This window comes from Rhinoraja longicauda, chromosome 23, assembly GCF_053455715.1.
Source record: "Rhinoraja longicauda isolate Sanriku21f chromosome 23, sRhiLon1.1, whole genome shotgun sequence".
Classification (NCBI taxonomy): Eukaryota; Metazoa; Chordata; class Chondrichthyes; order Rajiformes; family Arhynchobatidae; genus Rhinoraja; species Rhinoraja longicauda.
In genome coordinates this window covers 31,048,204-31,066,400 of record NC_135975.1, presented here as the reverse complement: position 1 = coordinate 31,066,400, position 18,197 = coordinate 31,048,204, and the positions used below count along the sequence as shown (strand labels likewise).

Genomic DNA, 18,197 nt, shown 5'->3' with positions numbered 1-18,197 from the left:
CAGGTTGTGTGAGTGGGCGGATGCATGGCAGGTGCAGTTTAATGTGGATAAGTGTGAGGTTATCCACTTTGGTGGTAAGAATAGGAAGGCAGGTTATTATCTAAATGGTGTCAAGTTAGGAAAAGGGGACGTACAACAAGACCTGGGTGTCCTAGTGCATCAGTTACTGAAAGGAAGCATGCAGGTACAGCAGGCAGTGAAGAAAGCCAATGGAATGTTGGCCTTCATAACAAGGAGTTGAGTATAGGAGCAAAGAGGTCCTTCTGCAGTTGTACAGGGCCCTGGTGAGACCGCACCTGGAGTACTGTGTGCAGTTTTGGTCTCCAAATTTGAGGAAGGATATTCTTGCTATTGAGGGCGTGCAGCGTAGGTTTACTAGGTTAATTCCCGGAATTGCAGGACTGTCGTATGTTGAAAGACTGGATCGACTAGGCTTGTATACACTGGAATTTAGAAGGATGAGGGGGGATCGTATTGAAACATATAAGATTATTAAGGGGTTGGACACGTTAGAGGCAGGAAACATGTTCCCAATGTTGGGGGAGTCCAGAACCAGGGGCCACAGTTTAAGAATAAGGGGTAGGCCATTTAGAACGGAGATGAGGAAAATCTTTTTCAGTCAATGAGTTGTAAATCTGTGGAATTCTCTGCCTCAGAAGGCAGTGGAGGCCAATTCTCTGAATACTTCCAAGAGAGAGCTAGATAGAGCTCTTAAGGATAGTGGAGTCAGGGGGTATGGGGAGAAGGCAGGAACGGGGCACTGATTGGGAATGATCAGCCATGATCACATTGAATGGTGGTGCTGGCTCGAAGGGCCGAATTGTCCTATTATTCTATTTGGAATGTTATTTTTCCACTGCATGAAAACTTGCAAGCTAATCATGGAACCCTAGAAGTATAGAATGATTGCAACAGAAGGAAGCCAAAGAAAGGGAAATCAAAGGTCTGTGGAGGAACCATGTTGCCCTTAATTTGCTTATGATTTGGGGTGGTGTTGGAGGCAGATATAATGGTGGCATTTAAGAGGCTTTTGGTTCGGCACATGCATATGCAGGGAATCAAGGAAATTTGGTTTAATTTTGCATGGTTTTTAGCTTGGGCATTGTGGGTTGAAGGGCCTGTTCCTGTGCTGTACTGTTCTTTGTTCTATGATCTATGATCTTTAGAGACATGATTTTTTTTCAGCTTGTGTCCCCCTTTGAAAAGACAATAGCAGATAGCTTTGCAAGTTGACAGAGAGACAGAGACTGTAAGAAGATTACTTGTCAAACTCTCCCCTCAAGAGATTGGGTATTCTGGGGGGCGGGTGAGATCTTCCAAACTTAAACTGGTAGGATTTCTAGGATGGTTTAGGTTCAGGTTTATTATTGCCACATGTGCCGTGGGAAAGTAAAAGCTTTAGAGACAGAGAAATGCAGATGCTTGTTAATGCACAAATAGACTGGAGTAATTGAGTAGGTCGGGCTCCATGTCCGGACAACATGGGCAAGTGACGTTTTGGATCATGACCCTTCTTCAGACCTGACTCAAAATGTCACCTACCCATGTTCTCCAGCGATGCCACCTGACCTGCTGAGTTACTCCAGCACTTTGTGAAACGATTCGGTTTGCCAGCTGTGCATCAAATCTGACAATACCATGCATAGATACAAGCAAGCTGAACTCAAGCACAATAGGTAAAACAAAGGTAAAGATACAGAGCGCAGAATATAGCTCTCAGCATTGTAGTGCGATAGTTCCAAACACAAGAAACTGCAGATGTTGGAATCTCGAATAAAACACAAAGTGCCAGAGAACGGTGTCAATGGGTGGTGAATCTGTGGAATTCATGGCCACTGACAGCTGTAGAGGCCAATGGATAATTTAAAGGTGGAGATTGATAGGTTCTTAATTAGTAAGAGTGTCAAGGGTTATGGGGAGAAGGCAGGAGAATGGGATTGAGAGGGAAAGATAGATCAGCCATGATTGAATGGCAGAGTGGACTTGATGGGCCGAATGGTCTAATTCTGCTCAGATAACTTATGAACACAGCGGGTCAGGCAGCATCTATGGAGGGAATGGACAGGCAACTGAAGAAGGGTCCCGACCCAAAACATTGCCTGTCCTATCCCCCCCACAGATGCTGCCTGACCCGTTGAGTTCCTCCAGCACTCTGCGTTTGGCCCCGGTTTTTGCAGGTATATTAGTTTCAGGGGTGATATACCAAAGGCGACACATTTTGAACCTCAGTCATCTCAGGCACAATCCACTTGTATCCCAAAGAGGTTCAAGTGGCTGAATAACTTATGTTTCTTCATTTTTTGTCATAAAAGTCATTCACTAGATTGTTGAAGAAGTATGTTTTTTATATATATTTATACAAACCCTGCTAAACTCTCTTTTTACATTATCACAAGCGAAATCTATTGTCAATGAGACGCGGTGTGTTTTTGTGGATCTGTATCGGTACACGCTTCCAGCTTATTAGAAGCACTCCTTCACTGCCATGCAATCCCATGCAAAGTGCTATTTGGCGCAAAGTTAATCATTTATATTTAAGCCAGCCAAGGTAAACACTGTTTCTTTCACACGCTGAGCCCAGAAGAGGACGAAGCAGATGACGAGGAAGATAACATGTCTACAGTGATGAGGTTGCGGACAAAAATGCCCTGGCGAGCTTTCTGGAGATATCTGACCTCAGGGGGCTACCTTCTGCTCTTCTTGCTCATTGTTTCCAAGTTACTCAAACATTCCGTCATGGTGGCCATAGACTTCTGGCTGGCAAAATGGACATCAGAGCGCCCCAGCCAAACATCGCTCAATAAGGTAGGAACTACCTCTCCAAGCGGTTGGGGTTGTGTAAATGTAAAAACTCCTCAGCTGAGAGTGATATAGCTTAACCATAACAAAAGGGTCACAGTTGATACAAGTATGGGCAATTGGCCCCATTTAAGAGGCGTTTGGACAGGCACATGGATTAGTTTAGTTTAGAGATACTGCGCAGAAACAGGCCCTTCGGCCCACCGAGGCCGCGCCAACCGGCGATCCCTGCACAGTAACACTACCCTACACACACACACACACACTTGGCACAATTTACAATTAAACCAAGCCAATTAACCTAAAAACCTGTACATATTCGGAGTGTGGGGGAGGAAGCCAGAGATTCTGGAGAAAACCCATGCAGGTCACGGGGAGAACGTACAAACACCATACAGACAGCATCCGCAGGATCACATCCGGGTCTCTGGCACTGTAAGGCAACAACTCTACCGCTGCGCCACCGTGCCGTCTGAATGCACATAATGGAAGGATATGGAGTGGGGGGGAGCAAGTTTTTCTACACAGAGAGTGGTGGGTGGCTGGAACGTGCTGCCAGGGGTGGCGGTGGTGGAGGCAGAGACCACAGTGGCTTTAAGAGTCTTTTGAATAGGCACATGGGGAATGGAGGGGTATGGATCGCTTGCAGGCAGAGGAGAGTTGGGCTTGCAGTACAGACATTGTGGGCCACAGAGCCTGTTCTTGTGCTGCACCGTTATATGCCCTAGGTATGCTCTAATGCAATGGACTTCAATGCAGGCTGAAAAATAAAACAGACTATCTCTCATTGTGTGGCATGATTGTTACGTTGGCATGGACTCGGTGAGCTGAAAGGTCTGTTTCTATGCTGTACCTCGAAGCTAAGCTAAATTAAACCAAACTGAACTAAACTAAACTAAATATAACATATAATAAACAAAAAAACAATAAATTAGTAACCACAATACTAGCGCAAAAAAAACAACTTAAGTGCAACCAAAGACAGTACATAATTCATAGTAGAGGTTATTGGTGCACAGTGTGCGAGCCTGATAGTTGTTGGGAAGAAGCTGTTCTTGAACTTGGTGGTCAAGTCAAGTCGAGTTTATTGTCATGTGCACAAGTTTGGTGAGCAAAATCTTGCTCGCAGCAGCATCACAGGCACGTAAATTCAGTCACACAAAACATAAATGATATATAAATTACACATAAAAATTCTGCAAGACAATAAAAAGAAAAACAACTCCTAAAGAGAAACACATGCAAAGCACAATCAGGTGGACGGCACAATGGCACAGCTGGTCGAGCTGCTTCCTCACAGCACCCGAGGAAGGTTCGATCCTGACCTCGGATACTGTCTGTGTGGAGTTTGCACACCCTCTAGTTGAGCACGTGGGTTCCCTCCGGGTTTCCTCCCACATCCCAAAGACGTGCAGGTTTGTAGGTCGATTGTCCCTCGTGTGTAGGGAGTGGATACGCAAATGGAATGAGTGTGAATGGGTGATCGATGGACGGCATTGACTCGGTGGGCCGAAGGGCCAGTTTCCATGAAGTCTCTTTAAACTAGAAAAAAAATATGCCCAATAGGTAGTGCAAGAGTTAGACCGTATTGTTCTGTTGCTGAGGTAGGATTAAGGTTGTGCTGTTAGGTTCAAGATCCTGTTGCTGGATTTGTTATAGGAAAGTAGCTGTTCCTAAATCTGATGGTGTGGGACATTAGGCTTCTGTACCTCCTGCCCCATGGCAGTAGTGAGAAGAGGGCATGGCCTGGATGGTGCGGATCCTTGATGAAAGATGCCGCCTTCTTAACAGTATCTTTAAGGATGTCAATATAAATATAGCTTTAAGGAGGTGATCGTCAATATATCCCTATGGATATTGATATAACTATATCTTTAAGGATGTCAATATCTCAGACATCTCAGTCTGAGGCAGGGTCTCGACCTGAAACGTCACACATTCCTTCTATCCAAAGAATTTTGTGTCTTTGCCAGAAGAGGTAGTTGAGGCAGGGACTAGCCCAACGTTTAAGAAACAGTTGTACGGGCACATGGATAGCACAAGTTCGGAGGGATATGAGCCAAACGCAGGCAGGTGGAACTAGTGTAGCTGGGACATGTTGGCCGGTGTGGGTAAGTTGGGCCGAAGGGCCTGTTTCCACACTGTATAACTCTTTGATGTTAATATAAATATATCTTTAAGGATGTCAATATAAATCTATCTAAGGATATCAATATAACTATTACCTTAAGGATGTCAGTATAAAAATATATTTAAGGGTGTCAATCTAACTATAAGAATGTCAAAATATAAACGCATATCTATTGATGTGTTATTTTAAGGATGTCAACCCTCTCTCTCTCTCTCTCTGCACTTCAGACTGTCCAAGACGCTGATCAAGATTACTACAAGATCTGGTACAGCATTTTGTGCAGTATGGGAATCATTCTGTGCCTCATGACGTCTCTGACGGTGGAATGGATGGGTCTAACAGCAGCCAAAAATCTCCATCGTAATCTCTTGAACAAGATCATATTAGCACCAGTGAGGTAGGCGGCAGTAAAGTCAAGTGTCTTTCCCTGTCCTATGTACCGACATTGATCTGCCTTAATTCGTACTTGCAGCAGCATAACAGGTCTGTAAACACAAGTCCTCAATAGATAACATAATGAACAAACAAAAAGTGGTACATTAAATTTTTTTTTAAACACAATATTAGTGCAAAACTAAACAAAAACCCTGTCGCTAGTTCAACCAAACAGTTTGTAGCTCGAAGTTTAGTCAGTGTTTGTGGTGTTCAATAGCCTGATGGTTGTTGGGAAGAAGCTGTTCTTGAACCTGGCAGTCACGGTTTTCTGGCTCCTGTACCTTTTTTTCCAATGGGAGGAGTGAAATAAGAGGGTGGCCAGGGTGGTGTGGGTCTCTGACGATGCTGGCTGCCTTTTAGATGCAGCGTCTCCTGTAGATCTCTTTGATGGTGGGGAGGTCAGGACCCGTGATGTAATCTCCTTCATTCCTGGGCATTAGAGTTGCCGAACCAGGCCATGATGCAACCAGTCAATATGGTCTCTACTGTACACTGTAGAAATTCAAGAGAGAATTCATTGGCGTACCGAACCTCCTCAATCTTCTAAGTAAGTAGCAACTCTAAGTAAGTTGATGGACTTTCTTTATCATTGCATCAATGTGCTGATCCTCAGAGATGTACTTGCCCAGGAACGTGAAGACTTGAATTACACTAATGAAACAGAGAGCACTAATTACAAAAAAACATATTTATACGGCACGCTAATGTGGTGAGATATCATAAACACCAGGGAATACAATCTGGCAACATTCATTCAAATGTCTCCAAGCCAAATAAGGAAATGTTAAGGCAGATCAAAGAGGCTGGCCTTTTCGAAGTCTCACGGTGGAAGAGAGACGGAGAGTGAGAGATAGAGGGGGAGAAACATGAATTTAAGGAATGAATTTCGAAACTTAAGGCCTGGTGGGGTTCGAGACATGAATGAAGGGTGAAGCAGTCAGCTAATATTTGAGAGATGCAGAGAAGATGAGGTAAAGTTACTACTTACGATGCATGATTAAGAAGTTTGCAGATGGTACAAATATGGTCTTGTGTGAGAAAAAAGACTCCAAACAGGAGAAGGTCAAGTGGGGGAGAAAATGGCTAAATTAAATTAATTCAATAGAGGTATGAGGTATTTACAGAGGGAAAATAAGCAACCGGAAGAAGCCCATGTGGTCAATAGACAATAGGTGCAGGAGGAGGCCACACATCACAGGGAGAACGTGCACACTCCACACAGGCAGCATTCGAGTTCAGGATCGAATCCGGGTCTTTGGCCCTGTGTAGCCATATAGGAAATGGCTATAGGAATACATGATGTATTGTGTTGTACTGAGAGTTATAGTATTAACATGTGTAGGAAGGAATTGCAGATGCTGGTTTAAACCGAAGTTAGTCGCAAAATGCTGGAGTAACTCAACGGGACAGGCAGCATCTCTGGACAGAAGAAATGGGTGACGTTTTGGGTCGAGATCCTTCTCCACCTATTAACATCATGGTATGGTATGGTACATTATTTGAAACATGTATCGAGGTACAGTGAAATTCATTGTTGTATACAGTTCAGTGCAAGTATCCCTATACATAAGCACTTAGATACATATTAGATAAGCATCTCAGATACAATACAAGTGTATAGCAGTGGTACACTGAGACAGAACACAGAGTCATCAGTTTGGGGCCATTTTCAAGTCCCGGTTGTTGGAAGTGCAGGGTTTTTGATCTGACCATCAAGGTGTGTTGTCCTGGCGATGATGCAGGTTCGGCCTAGCCGAGCGTAGCTGTGGTGCCCTCCGCCGCTGCTCCACCGCTGTAGGCCGCGTGCGGTCCACGTGCTCAGCCTCTTGGAGCGGCGCCCGGTCCCAGGCTGTTGCAAGGCCTCCAGCGGCCCACTCCCCCCGCCGAGGCCTAGCGCTCTCTCCCGCAGCCAGCCTGGTTACCGGCCCTCCAGGTGGGTTCCCGTGGGCCCTTGATCCGCAGTGGGCTCCAGGTGGGTCCTCCGTCCGCGACGGGCGAGTCTCTGGTCTGCGGACAATGAGCTGGGCCTATCGGCGGGTGATCTGGGCCTTCCGGGCGAGTCCCCGGTCTTTCTGGCGGGCGAGGTGGACCTTCAGGGCGGGTCCCTGGTCAACGGCTCCCGGCAGTCCTCCGGATACTCCCACTGCACCACTCATTGAAATACACAGAACAGTGAAAGGCCTGGACAGAGTGGATGTGGAGAGGATGTTTCAACTAGTGGGAGAGTCTAGGACCAGACGTCATAGCCTCAGAATTAAGGAACGTTCTTTTTAGGATGGAGATAACGAGGAATTTCTTTAGTCAGAGGGTGGTCTTCTTCTATCTTCTTCTGTCGTATGTGTTTTAGACTTGCAGCTCCGTTGAGGCGAGCCAAGCCAACGTGTCATCGTCCAGGTCAATCAGACCTCGTTCACCATTCGGTGGCCGGTTTCTGATGGCAATCTGATCGATGACGTTGAGCTTGGCGGTGGTAAGGGCTTCAACATTGAGCTGCAGTAGCGCTAAACCTCGACAATTGGCGGCTTTTGACGGTGCCGCCTGGCCTGGGGAGGCATGGCGTTTTGCGGTCTGCAGACGTGGTAAAGACATTAGATTCGCTTTAAGGGCTTATGCCTGTAAGCTACACGTGGGGGAGGCCGCATAGAGGCTGTCTTTGTCTCCTCTAGAGGGTGGTGAATCTGTGGAATTCATTGACACAGAGGGCTGTGGAGGCCAAGCCAGTGGATATTTGTAAGGTGGTGATAGATAGATTCTTGATTAGTTACGGGTGTCAGAGGTTATGGGGAGAAGGCAGGAGAATGGGGTGAGGAGGGAGAGATAGATCAGCCATGATTGAATGGCGGAGTAGACTTGATGGGCCAAATGGCCTAATTCTACTCCTATCACGTATAACCTCATGCGACGCGCCGCATCTCGCCTTGCTCTGCCGGTGGCTGGGCCTGGTCCCGCAGGGCTACGCAGCGCAGCGCTCACTGGGAGCTCCCTTCTACGCTCCCTTCAACGCTCATGGATTCTTGGCTGTGTTTATCTGCCTATTCCCTGTGGCAATAGGACCAGGTTCTGGTGGTTAGGAAGACATATGAGATACTATTAGTAAGCCCCAGAGATAAAGGGAAAGGCTTGAAACCAGAACTACATAAAACACTTGGTTAAATGGCCAGTAGGGGTGGCAGAGTGGTGGAGCGGGTAGAGCCACTGCTTCACAGGCCCAGAGATCCCTGTAATCCCTGTGACAACCTGGAGTACTGTGTGCAGTTTTGGTCTCCTAATCTGAGGAAAGACGTTCTTGCCTTAGAGGGAGTACAGAGAAGGTTCACTAGTTTGATCCCTGGGATGGCGGGACTTTCATATGAAGAAAGACTGGATAGACTAGGCTTGTACTCGCTGGAATTTAGAAGACTGAGGGGGGATCTTATAGAAACATATAAAATTCTTAAGGGGTTGGAGAGGCTAGATGCGGGAAGATTGTTCCCAATGTTGGGGGAGTCCAGAACCAGGGGTCACAGCTTAAGGATAAGGGGGAAGTCTTTTAGGACCGAGATGAGAAAACATTTCTTCACACAGAGAGTGGTGAGTCTGTGGAATTCTCTGCCACAGAAGGTAGTTGAGGCCAGTTCATTGGCTATATTTAAGAGGGAGTTAGATGTGGCCCTTTTTGCTAAAGGGATCAGGGGGTATGGAGAGAAGGCAGGTACAGGTTACTGAGCTGGATGATCAGCCATGATTATATTGAATGGTGGTGCAGGCTCGAAGGGCCTAATGGCCTACTCCTGCACCTATTTTCTATGTTTCTATGTTTCTATGACCACGTGGGTTTGCTCTGAGTGCTCTGGTTTCCTCCCCCATCCCCAAGATGCACGGGTTTGTTGGTTAATTGGCCCGCTGTAAAATATCCCCTTAGTATGCAGGTAGTGGGATAGCATAGAACTTGTGTTGACTCAGTGGGCCGAAGGGCCTGTTTCCATGCTGTATCTCTAAACTAAAACTAAACACTAAAACTAGAATAGAGAACAGAAAACAAAGTGCTGTGGGAACTCAGCACATCAGGTCAGGCAGCGTCTGTGGAGGGAAATGGATAGGTGACGTTTCAAGTCAGGGCTCTTCTTGAGACTGATGCGGTCCAATCAGCCAATATAGTCTGAAGTCTGATCAGCCTGGAGAAGGGTCTCAACCCGAAACGTCACCCATTCCTTCTCTCCAGAGATGCCGCCTGTCCCGCTGAGTTACTCCATTTTTTTGTGTCTATCTTCGATCTAAACCAGCATCTGCAGTTCCTTCCTACATAGACTTAATATAGGTTAATTGGCCTCCATAAATTGCCCCTGGTGTGTAGGGAGCAGATACAAAAGTGAGATAGCATAGAACTAATGCAGATGCGTGATCGATGGTCGGTGTGAAGAGCCTGCTTCCATGCTGAATCTGTTTAGGAAAATAACTGCAGATGCTGGTACAAATCGAAGGTATCACAAAAAGCTGGAGTAACTCAGCGGGTCAGGCAGCATCTCTGGACCCGAAACGTCACCCATTCCTTCTCTCCAGAGATGCTGCCTGACCTGCTGAGTTACTCCAGCTTTTTGTGATGCTGAATCTGTCAATCAGTCAATCATTCCCTCCACAGATGCTGCCTGAACCACTGCATTCCTCCTGTACTTTGTATGTTGCTCATGGTTCCAGCATCTGCAGTTCCTTGTGCCTCCATTTCCTTCACTAATTTGGAGCATTTGCAGTGAATCAAACCACTTGCCCTGTTCAGTTGCTGGTTTTGTGCAATACCCTGTATTGCTTATCAAGATCATCTACCAAGTCAGATCCAGGCCAAGGTTTGTGAAGTTTAGGTTGATGTCCAAGAAACTGTCAGCTTTACAAACCACCAAGCCTCGTACAACGATTTAAAAATAGAAATTACGTCAAGATTTCTTCGGTGAACTCAATTTTCCATCCACTTCGCATTTAAACATATTCCATTAACTTATCTTCCATCTCAGAATCTTTATCAGTCTCCTTCTTACTTGACAAACGTATTTTTCACTTTAAAAAGTCACATAGTGCTGGAGTGCAGCGTCTCTGGAGAACATGGATAGGCGACTATATCCCTTTGCGTGTTCTCCAGAGGTGCTGCCTGAAGAAGGGTCCTGACCTGAAATGTCACTATCCATGTTCCCCAGAGATGCTGCCTGACCCGCTGAGTTGCTCCAGCACTCTGTGTCTTTTATGACTCCATGCCTTCCTCTAGCTTCACCCCATCACTGGCCTTTGCCCACCCATCTGACCATCAAACTAACCCTCACCTGTATCCACCTATCACTCGCCAGGCATTGTCCCGCCTTTGCGAGCCTTCCAAGTTTCCACCTTCTGAAATCAGTCAGAAGGAGGGTCCCGAACCCAAAACTCCACCTATCCATGTTCCCCAGAGATGCTGCCTGGCCCGTGGAGTTACTCCAGCACTTTATGTCTTTTTCTGCAGTGACCAGCGTCTACAGTTCCTTGTTTCTACATTTTGACTGCAGCCATGGGGAAAACGTGCAAACATCATCCAAGGTTAAGTTCAAACCCAAATGATCAATGAAGAAGGATCCCGAATCGAATCGCCCCCTGTCCGTATTCTCAGGAGATGCTGCCTGAACCGCTGAGTTACTCCAACACTTTTTGTGTCAACCAGCATCTGCAGTTCTTTGTTTCTATATCAAAATGCACCCTTGTGTTTTACGGATCCTGCCCGCATTTGCTTTGTTTTTAAAACTATTCAAGGTAGAAAAGAGCACCTGGAATTAAATAGAACGTAAATGCTTTAACTGAAATATACTGGCTGTATATTTCAGCAATGATATTGTGTGCTTTGTATCCCTTAAGGCAATAAGGAATTTCTTATTGGAACTTCTTATTACTTTAAGAAATTCCAAAGCCCCATTGAATCAACTTCCAGAGGAGGTTCAATGTTAATGTCCTAACCCTGTCTTATATCATGATATTATTGCTACGACCTAGTGTGAAAGCTACATATTCAAGATTTATTGTCAGTTTTAATTAACTTACTTTTGTGCCTTGTCCTCTGACTCTTTAGATTCTTTGACTCAACGCCACTGGGCCAAATCCTCAATCGTTTCTCTGCCGACACAAATATCATAGACCAGGTACAAACGCCAAGTTCATTATCGATTGTGCGAGATTGGATAGACTTGCATTGAGTTGAGTACAGAGATTTAAGATGATTTGGGTGGTCAAGATGATTTAAAAAGTATACAACATTCTCGGGAGCACAGATAAATTGAACGATCACCGTCTTTTCCCCAGGGTAGAGGATTCTAAAGCTAGAGGACAGAGACTTACGGTGAGAAGGTGAAATGTTTTCGTCGCCAATTCTCCTGCTGAGTAAATTTGGAAAAGGTGAGAAGGGGAGAGATTTAAGAAGGACCTCAGGGGCAACTTTTCACTCAGTCCGTATCTGGATTGACCTGCGATAGAATCGGATACAATTACAAATTTTAAAAGACATTTGGACAGATATATGGATAGGAAAGGTTTGAAGGGATGTGGGCAAACTGCAGGAAAGTTGGATTGGCCAGAATGCCAACTTGGTCTGCATGGACAAGTTGGGCTGAAAGGCCTGTTTCCATGCTATGACTCTGATTTGATTTGAGACTTACAGAAACAATTTTCACTGACGGAGGAGTCTACTCAAACCAAAGCAAGGTAATGAGTTGTGAAGAAATGAACTGCAGATGCTGGTTTGTACCGAAGATAGACACAAAGTGTCTATTGTAACTCAGTGGGTCAGGCAGCATCTCTGGAGAAAAAGGATGGGGGACGTTTCGGGTCAGGACCCTTCTTCAGTCTGAGGAAGGGTCCCGACCTCAAACATCACCTATCCATTTTCTCCAGAGATGCTGCCTGGCCCGCTGAGTTACTTTGTGTCTAAAAGAGTTATTGATCAGTCCTGCCATACGATCAAGTGCCTGTATGATCTATTACCATTCTCATGTATCTCCATCTATTTCATAAAGTGGCATTCTAACCTGAACTACAGCCAATGGTAGAGCTGCTGCCTCGCATTGCCAGAGATGCAGGTTTGATCCTAACCTCGGGTGCTGTCTGTGCGGAGTTTACATGTTCTCCCAGTGACCGCGTGGGTTTCCTCCCACATCCCAAAGACGTACGGGCGTGTAGGTTAATTGCCCCCTAGTGTGTAGGAAGTGGATGTGAAAGTGGGATAACAGAGAACTGGTGTGCCGTATCTTTAAACTAAACTTACACTAGATGTACCCTCTATGCGTTATCTGTGCACTGTGGGCAATGGTCAGCCCGATTGTATTCATGAACAGTCCTTTCCTTGACTGGATAACATGCAGACAAAAACTTTTCACTGTACCTCCAATTCCAAACAAGACTAGACTGGACGAAACAATTGATCAGCATCCGTACAAGAATTAACCTGCTCAGTCCAGTTAAGTTTATTGTCACGTGTAGCGAGAGGTACAGTGGAAAGCATTTGCTGCGTGCTATCATGTCAGCGGAAAGATAATACATGATCACAATCGAATAATGCAAAGCCAGCAAAGTCCGATCAAGTCCGGGCGGCACGGTAGCGCAGCGGTAGAGTTGCTGCCTTACAGCGAATGCAGCGCCGGAGACACAGGTTCGATCCTGACTACGGGTGCTGCACTGTAAGGAGTTTGTACGTTCTCCCCCTGACCTGCGTGGGTTTTCTCCGAGATCTTCGGTTTCCTCCCACACTCCAAAGACGTACAGGTATGTAGGTTAATTGGCTGGGTAAATGTAAAAATTGTCCCTAGTGGGTGTAGGATAGTGTTAATGTGCGGGGATCGCTGGGCGGCACGGACTTGGAGGGCCGAAAAGGCCTGTTTCCGGCTGTATATATATGATATGATATGATAGGATAGTCCGAGGGTCACTAATGAGGTAGATGGTAGTTCAGCACCGCTCTCTCTGGTTGTGCAACAGTGTTTTGGAGCACAGCTCTACTAAATTTGCTTTGTTCCTTGCCTGATGACTGTTCATTACTCAGGTCCACACTGTTGAAATGCGTTGCAGTATTTGGGTCAGCATGTCCAAGTGCTCTGTGTCGGCTGAGACTGTGCAATGTGTGCACGGTTGCAGCCCTGAACACAGCCTTGAGATTCCACTTTGGCCTGAACATAAAGTAGAGGTGATCACAGATCACCGACATGTTTTCCCGATTTAAAATTAAATCTCAGTTAAAGGCTGGATAATCGTAATTTGGAAAGAAAACAGATGGAATTGCATCTCCAAATTTAGACACAGCAGGAGAATTAAGCACAAAAACATTTGCACGATAAATCTCGAAGATGAAAACAATCGGCAATGATTTTATCCGTGAGATTTTGCAAACTGCGAACCTAAATCATCGGAACCTGCAGTTCCTTATTTCTACATTCTATGTTTCACCCTTTTTATTTGCAAGTTGTGCCAAGAAACATCTGCGATGAAGTGTGTCAGGAATTGAACCTTTTATTCAATTGAAATCTAATATCTGATCTATCAGCGGCTTTTAATTCTTGGGCAGTTGCACCAGAGAACGCAAGAGTTTGGAAGAAAAAGACGTTAAATCTCCACGTGAAAGATTAAGAATAAAAAGCTAACGAGGCCTTACAGCGCCAGAGACCCGGGTTTGATCCTGACTGCTGTCTGTATGGAGTTTGTATGTTCTCCCCATGATCCGCGCGGGTCTTCCCTGGGATAGACAATAGACAATAGGTGCAGGAGTAGGCCATTCAGCCCTTCGAGCCAGCACCGCCATTTAATGCGATCATGGCTGATCACTCTCAATCAGTACCCCGTTCCTGCCTTCTCCCCATACCCCCTCACTCCGCTATCCTTAAGAGCTCTATCCAGCTCTCTCTTGAAAGCATCCAACGAACTGTCCTCCACTGCCTTCTGAGGCAGAGAATTCCACACCTTCACCACTCTCTGACTGAAAAAGTTCTTCCTCATCTCCGTTCTAAATGGCCTACCCCTTATTCTTAAACTGTGGCCCCTTGTTCTGGACTCCCCCAACATTGGGAACATGTTTCCTGCCTCTAATGTGTCCAATCCCCTAATTATCTTATATGTTTCAATAAGATCCCCCCTCATCCTTCTAAATTCCAGTGTATACAAGCCTAATTGCTCCAGCCTTTCAACATACGACAGTCCCGCCATTCCGGGAATTAACCTAGTGAACCTACGCTGCACGCCCTCAATAGCAAGAATATCCTTCCTCAAATTTGGAGACCAAAACTGCACACAGTACTCCAGGTGCGGTCTCACCAGGGCCCGGTACAACTGTAGAAGGACCTCTGGTTTCCCTCCACACTCTAAAGACGTTCAGGTTTGTAGGTTAATTGAATGGGTATAATTTGTAAATTGACCCAACCTAGTGCGTGTAGGATAGTGCTGGTGTTCGGAGATCTTTGGTTGGTGTAAACACAGTGGGGCGAAGGGCCTGTTTCCGTGCTGTATCTCTGAACTAAAATAAAAACTAAACTAAACTCAAGCCACATGCAAGTCGGGTGATAATAAATTGGTTGGACTTGTGGCCAAGAATTTCGGTGCTCTTTTGATGTCTGTTTATTTTTGCAACATGAGTCATTGCCTTGAGGTAGAGCTATTCCATAAGAAGGAGTCGAGGGATGAGGTTAGTTTTAATTTTGACGACTTAGCATTGAGCCAGAAACAGCACATCATCTTATCTCACAACACGGGCCATTCAGCCCATTGAGTCTATGCCAGCCCAGAGCAATCCCTTTCTTCCACTTATCTCCCTGCAACCTAGTCTCAGCGGCTCCCACCTACTTCTCCTACCACTTACCTGCACAACCAGCGGGCCTTCAGGGTGTTGGAAGAAACCAGACCCACTTCGGGAAACTTATTGAGTGTCAGGGTGAATGCACAAACTCCACATAGATAGCGCCAGATGTTCATGGTTGGCATAGACCTGATGGACCAAAAGGCCTGATTCTACGCTGTAGCTCTAAACTAAAACTAAACGTAAACAGTTCTAGAGAAAAAGTCCAATGTCTTGTGCGGTAGGTTGGAGGATGGGAACTACAGTGTGAGACGGGCATTATAACCATTGTCTTTTTCTGCACAGCATATACCACCGACACTGGAGTCCTTGACCAGATCCACCTTCCTCTGCCTGTCGGCAATAGGTGTCCTTTCGTACGTCACACCGATCTTCCTTGTGGCTTTACTGCCGTTTGGTGTCGCCTTCTACTTTATACAGAAGTACTTCCGAGTTGCTTCAAAGTGAGTAACAATCAAAGTTTAAGTCTTTGAAGGCCGGGCATTTTAAGACTTGTGCAGCGTGATTAGTTGTTTACGTTTATCCCACAGAATATTGAACATAGAATGTACAACATAGAAATGCACAGCACAGGAACGGGCCATTTGGCCCACAACATCTATGCCAAACATGATGCCATCTCTTCAATGCCTCTTGAATGCTACCATTGTATCTGCCTCCTCCACCACACCTGGCAGCGTGTTCCAGGCACCCATCAACATCTATGTAAAAAACTTGCCCCACACATCTTTATACTAAAACTCTCATTTGTTTGTTTCTTTGTTTGTTTGTTCCTGAACTACAGCCAAAACGGTACATGATAGCGTGACAATTTTAGGCCCATCTTACTCACTGTCGTTCCTTTGGTGCTAATGGAAGAAGTTTCATTGAAATCGGTGTTATATTTTTAAAGTTATTCACATTTTAAAGTTTAAATCTATCTCCTAGGGAGGGGGGAGGGAGGGAGGATAAGGGGGGTTGAGGGGGATGAAGTGGTGGGGAGGGGAAGCGGGGAGGGGGTGGAGGGAGGAGAGGGGGAGGGAGTTGGAGGGGAGGAAGGGAGAGGGAGATGAGGGGAGGGGGGTTGGAAGGGAGGGGGAAGGGGGGAGTGGGGGATGGGAGGGTGCTGCACCAATGCAGGAGTGTTTTGGGCCCAACGGGTCCACTTGGTCTAGTCTCCTTTAAATCTTGCTCCTCGCACCTTAAAGCAAAGCCTTCTAATCTTTGACATTTCCACCCTGGGATAAAGGTTCTGGCGGTCTACCCTATCTGTGCCTCTCAAAATGTTATTTACTTCGAACATCCTAAAATTATATAAAGTATAGTAAAATATATTATAATTTTAGATACCTCTCTCAACCTTCAATGTCCCAGTGAAATCAATCCTAGTCTGAGGCCAGTTCATTGGCTATATTTAAGAGGGAGTTAGATGTGGCCCTTGTGGCTAAAGGGATCAGGGGATATGGAGAGAAGGCAGGTACGGGATACTGAGTTGGATGATCAGCCATGATCATATTGAATGGCGGTGCAGGCTCGAAGGGCCGAATGGCCTACTCCTGCACCTATTTTCTATGTTTCTATGTCCAACCTCTGCTTATAGCTAATATCCCCTAATCCAGGCAGCACCCAGGTAAACCTCTTCTGCACCCTCTCCAAAGCCTCCACATTCTTCCTGGTCAGGTATCAGAAATTCGATACCTGATGGATTTCATAAACCGCTACCAAATACATTTGAGGCACAGAATAAAAATTCCGCCTTATGGAAGCGAGGGGGGGGAAATAACTAAATAGCCCAAAACGCGAGAGAAACAACAAATGTTTCAGAGTCATACACCATGGATGACTTTGCCTGGTGACTATTGCATATAGACGCAATGGGGCTGTTTCTGTGCATTATGTACTGATTGTACTAATGTACGGCAATAATCTTTTGATCTGTATGCAAAAAGAGAATTCCACTGTACCTTGGTGCACTTGATAATGAAGGAACCATTGAACCAGAGAAGCATTGAACTTGCCCATGCCGAGCAAGATGGCCATCGACACTAGTCCCACCTAGCTTTACCTCCCCCTGAAACCCAACAACCAGTCAAATTTAAACAGCCTCTCACACTGCCTTGAGGACATAAAATGTTGGATGGCACAGAACTTCCTCCAATTAAATGAGAGCAAGTCTGAGGTCATCCTATTCGGCCCCCCCGACTCCATCAAATTGATAACAGGCAGTCTTGGAAGTCTATCCTGCCTAGTCAAACCGCATGTCAAAAACCTCGGCATGATATTTGACTCTGCATTACAATTTGATAAGCAAGTCAACGCTGTGGTAAAAGCCAGCTTCTTCCAACTTCGAACCATAGCTAAAATCAAACCTTTCCTCCAATTCGACGACACAGAAAAAATCATTCACGCTTTCATTTCCTCCCGCCTAGACTACTGCAACTCCCTATACACTGGGATCAGCCAATCTTCCCTGTCCCGCCTGCAACTGTTCCAAAACGCCGCAGTGAGACTCCTGACGGGTACCCGTAAAAGGGACCACATCACACGATTCTGGCCTCTCTCCACTGGCTCCCTGTACGGTACAGAATCAACTTCAAGCTCCTCCTATTCACGTATAAAGCCCTAAATGGACACTCCCCCCCCTACATCAAAAATCTTCTAACCCCCTCTCTAACTCCAGGTCCCTCAGGTCGGCCGACTTGGGGCTACTCACTATCCCGCGGTCTAGGCTTAAGCTCAGGGGTGACCGTGCTTTTGCGGTTGCAGCTCCTAGACTGTGGAACAGCATCCCTCTCCCCATCAGAACTGCCCCCTCCATCGACTCCTTTAAGTCCAGGCTCAAAACCTATTTCTACTCCCTAGCGTTTGAGGCTCATTGAGGAGGCGCTGTGAACTGTTTGCGTGCTACTGTATGTTTCATTTTTTTTCCCATTGGAATCTAATCAGATGTACAGCACTTTGGTCAACGTGGGTTGTTTTTAAATGTGCCATACAAATAAAATTGACTTGACTTGACTTGACTTGACTTGA

General features: G+C 45.9%; 1 protein-coding gene across 1 annotated transcript in view; it reads left to right on the top strand.

The window, feature by feature from the left end:
- LOC144604991 (ATP-binding cassette sub-family C member 9-like) overlaps positions 1-18,197 on the top strand; it is a 184,099-nt gene that overhangs the window by 123,521 nt on the left and 42,381 nt on the right. The window contains exons 27-30 of the mRNA XM_078419986.1: positions 2,582-2,805; positions 5,158-5,327; positions 11,427-11,496; positions 15,474-15,631. Of these exons, the coding sequence (XP_078276112.1) occupies positions 2,582-2,805; positions 5,158-5,327; positions 11,427-11,496; positions 15,474-15,631 (622 nt within the window). The remainder of the gene's footprint in view (positions 1-2,581; positions 2,806-5,157; positions 5,328-11,426; positions 11,497-15,473; positions 15,632-18,197) is intronic.